Source organism: Protopterus annectens, chromosome 5.part0 (genome assembly GCF_019279795.1).
Source record: "Protopterus annectens isolate FY-2018-M chromosome 5.part0, PAN1.0, whole genome shotgun sequence".
Classification (NCBI taxonomy): domain Eukaryota; kingdom Metazoa; phylum Chordata; order Ceratodontiformes; family Protopteridae; genus Protopterus; species Protopterus annectens.
The window spans coordinates 302,010,515-302,022,380 of NC_056735.1; the positions used below are offsets into that span (position 1 = coordinate 302,010,515).

At 38.6% G+C, this 11,866-nt stretch overlaps 1 protein-coding gene across 1 annotated transcript in view; it reads left to right on the forward strand.

Moving 5' to 3' along the window:
- The window catches only part of MBTPS2 (membrane bound transcription factor peptidase, site 2), a 1,092,578-nt gene extending 1,088,583 nt beyond the window's left edge, over positions 1 to 3,995 (forward strand). Inside the window, exons 10-11 of the mRNA XM_044072286.1 lie at positions 2,423 to 2,498; positions 3,172 to 3,995. Coding sequence (XP_043928221.1) covers positions 2,423 to 2,498; positions 3,172 to 3,394 — 299 coding nt within the window. The 3' untranslated portion in view covers positions 3,395 to 3,995. The remainder of the gene's footprint in view (positions 1 to 2,422; positions 2,499 to 3,171) is intronic.
- The last annotated feature ends 7,871 nt before the right edge of the window (positions 3,996 to 11,866 follow it).

Consider the following 11,866-nt stretch of genomic DNA (forward strand, 5'->3'; position numbering starts at 1 on the left):
AAGAGGGCCAAAGAGGTGCTCTGCTTGATATGTATGGGCAGTCTATTCCAGAGTCTGGGGAGTCTCTGGGTCAGGAACCTATCCCTCCAGCATGTTTTGTTTATTGTGATGACAAGGTTTAGATTCATGGAGCATGTGGCTCTGAGGGATTGGGATTTCTTTAAGTGTAGCATGTCCAACAGCTCTGGGTTTGACATGGTCTTGTATGTTAAGCAGAGATCGCCTTGGAGTAGACGATATGCGACAGAGTATAGCTGGAGTTCTTTAAGGCGATCAGCATAAGGCATCTGCTTTAGGCTTGTGATTCCTTTAATGAGGTATTTCTGCAGCCTTTCCAGTTGTTGCAGATGTATTGAGAGGTACATACCAAATGGGGCGTTGTATTCTATAATGGGTCTAATGAGGGATGAGTACAGTGGGACAATGATCTCCTTTTTTTTGGATGAAAAGCCCTTAGTGATGAGGTGTGCCACATAGAAGGATTTTCTGACTGTTGTGGCGATGTGGTTATGGAAGGTGAGACCACTGTCCACCTGTGTCCCTAAGTCTCTTATCATACTTTCGGTGTTTAGTGCACTGCCACCTATGTGGTAATTCATGGGTACATGTTTTTTCCCAAAGGGGATAACTATACATTTCTTGGCATTGAGCTTGAGCACATGGCTCCGGCACCAAGCATCTGTTTCTGTAAGAACCTTTTGTAGAGTATCGACATAATTTGGGGATTCAGTAATGGCTCCCAATTTGCAGTCATCTGCGAACTTTGTTAGCCAGAGTCCCTTAGTGTTGGCCTGTACTTTAGAGAAGTAGATGCCAAACAAGAGAGGTCCCAGGACTGAACCCTGAGGTACTATACTTGTCTGGAGCTGGATTTGGAGTCAGCTACTTTTACAGTGTGGGTTCTGTCAGTAAGCCAGTTGGCAACCCATCAAGTGACGTAGGAATTAATGCCCAGCTCAGGAAGTTTGTCTGTGATTCCAGAGTGGGGGATGGTGTCAAAGCCCTTGGTGAGGTCCAGATAGGCTGTGTGGACTGCCTTACCCTTGTCCACGGCTTTGGAGACTGATTCAGAGAAGTCAGTCAGGTTCAGGAGACAAGATCGGCCCTTCACAAACCCAAACTGGGTGGGTTCCAGTGTTTTAAGGTTGCCAATGTCTTTGTTTATAAGTTCCATGATAATATGTTCCATGGCCTTGCAGATCAGGCTTGTCAGACTGATGGGGCAGTAGTTCCCGGGATCCAAGGTGGATCCCCCCTTGTGGAGTGGGATAACTGTAGCTGTGCGCCACTCAGTGGGCATGAAGCCTGAGGTGAGGGTATGATTAAACATGACACTTAGGTGAGGTGCCAGTTCATGTAGTACACAGCCCGGGATGTTATCTGGTCTCATGGATGCTGTATTCTTAGCTTTGGAGCATGTGTTTTTTTACCTGTGTGGCCGTTATTACTGGAATTTGGCAATCTTCTGGTATTGAGATGGGCCATTTAGGGGGTGAGAGGGTGGTGAAGTTGTCACTGAATCGATCTGCCAGGATATTGGCAATATCCTTGGGATCAGTATATTTAATGCCATTCTGTTGTAGCTCAGAGCAGATCTGAGCATTGCCATTTAGATTCTTGACAGTTATAGAATGCTTTGTGGTTGGCTTTGGAATCTTTGGCAATTTTATTTTCGCAACTAACTTTGGAGGATTTTATGAGGGATCTCAGCTTCTTATTGAGGCTGGTAAGGGAGTTTTTTGCATATGTAATGAAAAAATAAATGAAATCATGTTAATGGTAAATGGATTTTAGCAGCAATGTTAAGTAAAATTAGATGGTTATGGAAAAAAGGAGTGGAAGTCTAATTGGAATGAAAATTTAGTATGATTGTAAAGGAAATTATGAATGTGTGTAAATATATTTGTATATCTATATATCTGTAAATTTGTAACTATGTTGTAAATAATATTTCTTTTTGTATATAAATAAAGGACTTGTACTCTTTTCAGTAGGTGCCATGGGGTCTTTTACATTCACCTGAGCTACCACAAATTCAAGCAGATGGGAACTCTGTTCAACATCTCAGCTGAAGAACAGTACACGTAGGAGTGCAACACCCCCCTAATACTGAACTGCAGTATCAGCAGTCCAGTAACATGGAGTGGGAATGGAAAACACAGCCTTCTAGTTTTCCAACACCAGGCATGTGTGCTACCCATTGAACCACTGGCACTAAAATGTCACTGCAACAATTACATAGTATGAAAAACTCTGTTAGTTTCTTTAAAAGTTTGCTTGTTGAGTCAGTAAAAATAACTGGATCTGCTTTTTTGTTTGGCTCATTCTGATAATCTTATGGAAATGAGTTGCCATTTGTTGCTTATAGTATGTTTTGTTGAATCCCTCATAAGTAATTTCTGTATTTGTGTTTCTTTTTCAGTCAGCATGAGCAGTTTTGTTCCAAGGTACAGCTTTTTGAATTTAGACCTGCCCGTCATTTTGGAAACATTTTGCAAGTATCCTTTGATAGTGATGAGTTACAAGAGACGAGACGTTTATTGCCAGTGTAAAATGGTGAGCTAAGTCTTTTTTTTTTTTTTTATCTCTAAAACTAAACCTTTCATCTGTCAAGCAGTACAAGAAAATCAGTCAAAAATACTGGCTGTTTTAATTAAAAAAAGGTTTTGTATCTCTTTTAACAAAGGAGCATTCAAACCTGCTATCATGTAATTCAGAATTTGATATCAGGCCAAAATTTGTAAAAACATACCTACTAAAAGCACAGAGCATCTCGCAGTAATCCATACATAATGATGCTTTCATTTTGCCTGGTTGCACTTATGGAGAGATGTTTTTTTTCTTTCAATTAATTAACACTTTGTAAATTTAGAATAATTATAACTTAAGTGCTCTGTTCAGGCAGTGATGGATGTGAAACTTTAACTGCAGCCACCAAGTTGTGGTTACTGGCAATCCTAACTTATATTTGTAGAAGCAGCAGATTCAGCTCAAAGAAAATCTTTTAAAAGCAGTGTATAGTAAAGATGTGATTTGTTTTAGTTTTATGGTTTATGCATAGTATATTAGGTACATAAGTACATATAAACTTTGTGTACCAGACACTGTGATTTCAGACAGTAAGCATTTCTCTCACGATTGCTTTAAATACCCTTGACAGCACTAAATCAGATATGTGATTTCCCTTTCTGGAGCTCTTGCTGTTGTCAATGCAGTCCCCTGTTTTGCTCTGGATGGACAGTGGATGCTGAACTCATTCCTGGAAGCCACTGTCAGCAGTATTGTGTTAGAGAAACATAACAGAGAGCTGGTTGGCTTTTTAATTTTACTAGCTGGCAGTAGTTTGTTAGCAGCTAACGTAGTACTTGGACTTTGGATGGTAACAGCTCGATAGCATTTTCTAATGTGAGTTTACAGGAGCACAAGCAGGGAAGGTTTCAGTTGTCAAGCATGTTTTTATCTGGGCTCACATCTTTCTTAATAAAATGAAATTAGAAACTTTGTAGCATTTTTATCAATCATTAAGGAAGATAAGCTGCAGTTAATGGACTGTGAGAGCTGAATGGAGATCATTGTGTTTCCTCCTTCAAGAAAGTTGTGATTTTCTGCTTATCTGTGAAATTGCAGCTATTCAGAAATGACAAGAGTCTTAGACAGTTTGTTAAATGTTTTGCTAAACTGAAGAAGCCTGACATTATTTGAGATTATGTATTTTCAGTAATTAGTATTAGGCGGATTTCATAGCAGATCTGCTCTCAAGGATTTCAGTTTTCATTCTACTGATCATAACTTAGAAGTTAATATTTGCTGAAAATGTAGCTTTTACAAAAGTATTGGAATTATAAGACTGAGAATATTATTGTACAGCAACAAACAGTACCAGAAAGCTAATGTATTTTCTTAAATGTGCATATAGGCAGAGGTGTACATTTAATTTGATCAGAACACCACCAGTTATTGTGGCCTTTTTTTCACTAAAAGTTGGATACCCTTTATATTCCTGTAAATGTATTTTCTTGGTGATACTCATATTCATATGTTTCTGAAGTCTCTGTAGGAGTGCACTGTAAAATGAAACTGAGAAGTTTCATTCCTTAAAAAAAGAAGTGAAAAATTTAAAAGAAATGGCTTGAATGTAAAGACATATGAGACTGTGAACCTGTTCAGGTTATTACAGGATATGATCAGTGCCTCCAATATAAAAATGAAACCAGCTGAAATGTATTTAAAGAAAAGTGAAGATTTCTCAGTATTGCCAGTTAGTAGGATGAGTTTTTAAGAATGAGACACCTACCTAACATTGTAGGAGTACTATAAGTGGTAATCAGTAGTACATGAAAGAAGTTATCAGTAAAAAGGGTTTTTTTTTTCATCCCACTTATGGATTCTGTTTTCTATGTCAGTTACTTTAGATTACTGTGGATGAAAGGTGATGCTGGATGTATTATATATGGCGTGGTCTGGAATAGTGTTGGTCATTTACTACTTTAACTTCAGTAACTACTTGTTGAGGTGCTTTTTCATGTAAATGTTCCTTTCAGTCTTTTTTTGTTGTGGGCCCCACTACTAAGTTTTTTTATATGAGTGAAGGGCACAACAACTGTATAAGATGTTCTTACACTGGAAGTACATGAAGCATTGGTAAAAGAGGAATAACCAGAACTTTCCAGAAAGTATGCTAATTTGTAAACACGAAAGAGCACTGGGGAATATAGACATCTGTGCAAATACTGAGACATGGTTTAAAGCCGTGGAGACCACCCCGGTAATGCAGGGCTACAATGGCTTTCACACATTTAGACCAGCTACTGCATAGGAAGGCGCATAAGGTGGAATTGTCTCTGTTTACATTAGACATAAACACACCTGAAGGCTGGTACAGCTCTGCTCTTAAGCTTGTCTGTGCCAAATTTCTTAGAGAAAGTCCTGTGCCATATCCTTGCAAATTATAGGTCCCCCTCTATGACCCAGGAAAAACCATAATACATAGTTAAATGTAGTGGAGTAGCTCCCCATTCAACCTAACACCATATTCATGGTCACTTTTAAATACCTCATATAAACTGGGAATCCTACACAGCCCCTAACGTGCAGGCCCAAATATTCCTGGACTTAGTAAATGCACACACATTAGTCCAGTTAATCTATACACCCATTAGGGGCAAAAACATCCTTGATCTGGTCCTTACAAGCATGGTGGAATGTTGCACCCTCCTTCATGTAATGTCCTTACTGGTCAATTCCATTGAAATAAAGGTATCTCTGGAATTATTCTAAGGTAAACTTTCCTTCTGCTAAATGGCATACTGGCAAACTTTTAAGCTCCCCCAAGCCATGAGAACACTGCTGCCTATGTGAGTGGAATCATTCACAGAAATCCTGATTAATTATAACAGCTGCTTAGAGATAGCTGTACCTACCTGCAGGTCTGCTTCTAAATTTTGAACTTTCACAACTTCGAATTTCTTATGGTCAAGACTATAGGATCGAAGTTTTGAAACTTCGAACCTTTTAAATTGAGAAAGCTGTACAGTGTGGAGTGGTATATTTACCATTTTCCTTGCTGTAGTGTGATCTCGGAGTTGATATATTTAAAAGTCAAAAAGTAAAATAATATCGCTAACTCCCAAAGTATCCTTCAGCAAAATGCTAGAAATCACGTTACAATGAATAAACTGCAAGGATACACCACGAGAAGTCCAGAAAATAAATAAATGAAATCTTGCTTTATTCCAACAAATACATAAAATAAAGGTAGGATAAGCGCTTTCGCGTGCACAGTGCACGCTTCATCAGATCAATTAAACTGTGGTAAAATGCTTCTTATATAGTATGTGCTAACCAATTAAAAACAAAAATCAATTAACAAATACTAGATCAGTTAGTCAGAGGCCCTTTTACAAAAATCTTCAACAAGGGCACAATAATGCGATATTGCCAACAGCTATAATGAGTTTAGCACCAGGTACAGTAATATATGCTGATGTATTAAATACTATATAATATTAGGTCGAGATTTTATATGGTACTTATATATACATATATTTTCATTTTTTGTTATTCTCAATATGAATGGTTCACAATGTGTCTCTACGGTTATTACATACACAGGCTGCTCTTATTAATTGTCAATGCCCTAATAATTTTATGGTTTATAATTAAACCAAATAGAACTAGATTAATTCTTCTGATGAATAATAAATAATAGTGAGGAATCAATAAACAGTAGGATAAGGTTGATAATGGTCTTATATGATATGAATTGTTCATATTATATTATATATATTTGCATTTCTATTTTTGCTATATTTTATTTTTATTTTTAATTGTAATTTTTATGGCTGTTTTAAGATATTTTATCACACTAAAAAAAAAAAAAAAAAAATGGTGATGGGTAACAAAGAGTATTGAAATATCTATGATATGTATGCAATTCGCATTATTATCACTTGTTTATTATGCATAATCAGATTGATCTATTTCTAACACCTAGAAGAATAATAGGACATTTATATTGTATTAATAGACAAGTCACATGCTTTTGCATTTGATAGGTAATATGTATGAAAATAATTGAATACGTGTCATGTTCTGGTAATATATTCTCAAAATGTCACCACACCATAAGATATTTTATATATGTCGAAGTGATTGTATCGATACAGCTTACTGTTTGACAGTGTGCCGTCATGGATTGATTGAGACTAGTGGGACACGCTGCTTTAAACATTTAATAGATAAGTTTTAATATAATTTTAAGTCTTTAGTGCTATGTTTCTTTCTAAGGAACATGTTAAAATGTTAATAGTTGATGGTGTTCACGGAACGCAGTTTTAAATGGTTTTAGGTGTCAAAGGTAGAAAAGGCTCTTCAAATGAGCATTTATTTTGAATTCATAAAATTTAAGATGCTTAGTAAAATCAAGTTTAGCTTTAAAATTTGATTGTTGTAAAAGGGCCTCTGACTAACTGATCTAGTATTTATTAATTGATTTTTGTTTTTAATTGGTTAGCACATACTATATAAGAAGCATTTTACCACAGTTTAATTGATCTGATGAAGCGTGCACTGTGCACGCGGCCTCTATCTACCTTTTATTTTATGTATTTGTTGGAATAAAGCAAGATTTCATTTATTTATTTTCTGGACTTCTCGTGGTGTATCCTTGCAGTTTATTCATTGTAACATGATTTCTAGCATTTTGCTGAAGGATACTTTGGGAGTTAGCTTATATTATTTTTACTTTTTAGGCTTATTTTATTGTTTATATCGCTTCTATCTCACGCTATGGAGAATCTCGAACTGGAATTCGGACCACAACCCTGAAATGAAATTGAATATGCTTTTAATATTGATGCTTTTTCTACCGCAGAAGAACAACTGACCTTTGCTGACACTGAATTTCTTGGAAACGGTGAACATAAGAACAGCAATAAATGGGCATGATGATAATATGAATGAGTTTTATGACTTAACGAAAGAGCTAGAAAATAATTTATATAAACTGCAGAGATTTTCTTGGCAAAGGAAACATCTACAAGCCTGCATTCACTCTTAAGGAGTTATACGAGAAGGCATCTGCGTTTTTGTGCATGCCTACATATGGCCAATTATATCCGGGTCTGTTAAAGAAATGGCAGGAGATGAACTTGGAACTTGGCTTTAAGTATATTAATTTCTTACTTGAGCATTTTGAACCAATTGAAGTTGAGCTGCAAAAAAGAACAGACATGTTATACAAAACCATAACAGAACGTTTTAAGTCAGAGACATGTGTAAGGAAACTCAATAACATCTCTGCACAGATTAACACCTATAGTGATAAATTGAAGAATATAAAACAACGAAAATTAGCTAGAGATTTTCAAGACTTTAAAATGGGCAATATTTTTGTTTGGCCCAGAACCAATGAGATCAACAATACACAAATTAATCGCAATACCCGTTCGCAGGTCGAAGAACCGGAAATAGGAAGAACAAGCTAACCCTTTAATTTAGAAATCTCCCAAAGAAATATAAAATTATGTGGATGTCGGCTTAAAGGAAGAAGGTTTGAAAAGGCTTTTTCCCCAAAAAACTTTTATATGTCAGGCTAGTTCAAGTGCTTTGGCTTTAAATTGTTGTAAAAGGGCCTCTGACTAACTGATCTAGTATTTGTTAATTGATTTTTGTTTTAATTGGTTAGCATACCAAAAGAAGCATTTTACCACAGTTAATTGACTAATAACTGGTAGCAGAGTTATGGCCTAAAACTCAGTGCCAAAAAGTGCATCATAGTATCTTTCAGAAAGACAGCTACCCCAGCAAACTAATAAATTAACAGTACACCCCTAAGAGCAGACGCTGTTGTCAGGGATTTTGGAATGCATGTAGACAGTGATTTGGCATTTGACCACCATGTGTCTGCTTTAGAGAGGAAATCATTCTATCTTGGACAACATATAAGAAGGGGATTACTTCAGTGTCACTGCTTGACAGAGGCACAGCAAAATGATAGGCATAGTTTTTATTCAAACTAAAGGGGTGGCCCACATATTGAATTATGGGCTATGAACCTATTCCTTACAAAAAGAATACATGGTTTGGAAAACAAGTCTTATGCAAACCAACTCAAAGCCTTGTTCTTATATCCAGTTTTCTACAGGCTTCTGAGAGGTGACCTATGCCTGCCCAACAAAGCGTCCACCAGTCCAACCCTAATGGACCTAATACACATCTGTAAAACAAATAACATCAGTTAACACCTGATCCAGGGACCTCAGCCTTGTGTGCAACATAAATAGGACATTCTAAAGTGACAGGTATGTATTGCAGAGTCTCCACCTTTGCTGGAATCGGCTTCCCATCCACGTGAAGCAGAGTTCATCCTTGCATTTATTCAAGCAAAACTTGGATCAGTGGATGGGGAACCATAAATTAGGCACCCATGTCTCTGTTAAAGAGAGGAAGTTTGTAAATGTTTGGCCAACCATGCCCAAGTGTATGTGTGTGTGTGTGTGTGTGTGTGTATGTATGTATATATACATATATATATATATATATATATATATATATATATATATATATATATATATATATAGCCGGGCATAGTTATGCGAAAGTGCTTTTCACCGAAGAAGCACTTTTGCGTAAGTATGCCTGTTGCGGAGGTTGTACTACGGTGCGGATAAGGGAATATTCCCTTTTCCTCACTGTAGTGCGATCTCGGAGTGAGAATATTAAAGTGGGAGGGTGTGGGGGTTGCAGGGGGGCTTGCCCCCCTGCATAAAAGTCGATTTTGTGGGGGGTTTTTAACACACTTTAAAGAAAGCACTTTTTCAGTGAAAGCACTTTCGTTAAAGTGTGTTCGGTGGATGTTCGTGTTTCACTGTTGCAGTCATTACAGTTGGGTTATCCTGCTGGCAGGCTACACGCAGTTGGCCCGAGTTCCAAAGTCTAGGTCCAGCATCGGTTGTTGTTGCCCCCTCCCTGATGTCAGTGCGCCAAGCGTATAAAAGTTGCAGCCGACGCCATTTTCTTTCTTGCCACGTGGTGCCCGAAGCAAAAGCAGTTCGCAAGTGCCGGTCGTCCAACTTCTGAGATTTTCAAATTCAAATTTCAGATCCGAAGTCTTCATTAAAGCTAAGTACCCCATTGGGGAAACTTTTTTCTTCCTCCAGACCGATATCAGAAAAAGTTAATAATTGTATTTCTTGTGGGAAGCAAATACCTCATAAGGATTTTCATTCTTACTGTATTCCTTGCCTAGGCCCTGACCACAACGTTGCTAGTTGTCGGTTTTGTGCTAGATTTAGCAAATGCCCTATTAAGCGTCGGTATCATTTTGCATTTCATTACTTTGGCAGAAGATTCAATTATATAATGCCGTCAGAACAGCCGGCTACTGGAGTTTATAAAAAGCGCAAAGAAAAAGAAAAGGACAGGCATCCGAGGTCCAAAACCGATGACGAGGCTTCCGTTAGGCCTGTCGCCGGTTCGCCTGTTCTCAGTGAGGCGCTTTCGCAGCCCCTGACGCCCGCTACCTCAGAGCCACAGGCCACTTCTGACTCCCACGTGGAGCCGACTAGGCCACTGGAAACTCAAGGTATTGGACACTTGGAAACTATTCCCTTAGATGGGTCCGGAGCTGCTGAGCAGGCATCGGCTTCTGAGGGTGTTTTCAGGCCTACACAATTATATGTAAAACCAACTTCAGTTTCAAAGGCAAAGACTAAAGCAGCTCTAAAGACAAAGAAACAAGTACAGCAATCTTCTGGACAAGCCTCCATGCCTAAAAAACAGATGCTTAAAATGGCCAAAGACCTAATTACTTTGATCAGGGGTTCCCATCCCCGACCTGATAAGAGGCCTAGGCAAGAGATAGAATATGAATCTTCAGATCAGGTTTCCATTTCCTCTGATTCCTCTTCTGAACAGGAATATTCCCTTCCTCCCTATGAGGATTCTGATGCTGAAGAATCTATCCCTTCAGCCTCTCCTCCTGAGGATTATTCTTTTGGGGAGACCCTGCATACTATGAGGGAGCATTTTCACTGGGAGAGCCAAGATTACTCAGAATCCAAGAAAAGGCTCAGTGACTTCCTTTTATTGCCTCTGCACAGGCCCCTTGCTATTCCTCCTGTTTTAGACATTGTAGATGATGTATTTTCAGAGTCCGGTCTGTCTCCTGACTCTTTATCACCAGATCCTGTTAAGCCAGACAAGATACTACAGGGTTCATGATTCACATCAATTTCTTTACAAAAACCCTGCTGCTGGCCCAGAAACTATTTCTCAGGGTCCCAAGGGAGTCAAGGCTTCCACTGCAAAAAACCCTACCCCCTCTGATAGGGATTCAAGGGCCCTGGACAGATTGGGGAAAAAGGTTTATACTTCTGCTACCTTGTCTGTAAGAGCTTTCAGTTGTCAGTTTCATATGCTTAAATATCAGCAATATCTTATGTCACTGCTTAAACAGAAAATGTGGACAATTTCAGAATGTGCAGAAAACAAAGACATGCAGGATTTATTGCATGCAGCTGAACAAGTGGGAAAGCATACTTTGCAATGTGGTTTTGATTCTCTAGAGGCCTCCTGCAGGGCCGCAGTTGCAGGTTCTGTCATTAGGAGGCATGCTTGGTTAAAAGAACAGAATCTACCCGATCTTGTTAAAGCAAAACTATTAGATGCTCCATTGCAACATGATACCTTTTTTGGTGTTAAACCAGAGGAGGTGTTGAAGAAAACGGAGGACAAAGCTAAGTCTATGCAAACAGTGAAGGATTTCTTACAGGTGCAGCCTCCCAGATTTAGCAGGAACTGACCTACAAATAATTGGTCCTTTTCAGTGTCAGACAGGCCACAAAGAGGCAGATACAGATGCCCCAGAGGCAGATCACAGCCCCAAGGCTCATACAGGCCTAAACAATGGGGTGCTTCTACCTCCAAAACCGAAGAGGAAAAATCACAGCCATACAGGAAACAGTTTCAATGACTTTCCCCTGCCAGCACCAAGCACTTATCTTCTGGTATTTGGGGGGAAAACTTGCACTTTTTTCACAAAATTGCCACATGATCACCAAGGACAAATGGGTCTTAAATATCGTGTCTCAAGGCTACAGGTTCCACTTTCAAACCCTGCCAAGACCAAACGGTATGCCAGACCTGCCACGCAATCAATGGGCAGAGGCACAAAAACAAGTTTCATCTCTCATGGACATGAGAGCCATTCAGCAAGTACCACAGCAAGAGCAGGGACAATGATTTTACTCAAGGCTATTCTTGGTACCCAGAAAGGACAAAGCCTGGCGACCAATACTGGACCTGTCTATCCTAAACACATTCCTGGATATTCCAAAATTCAAAATGTTAACTCTGCAGCAGCTTC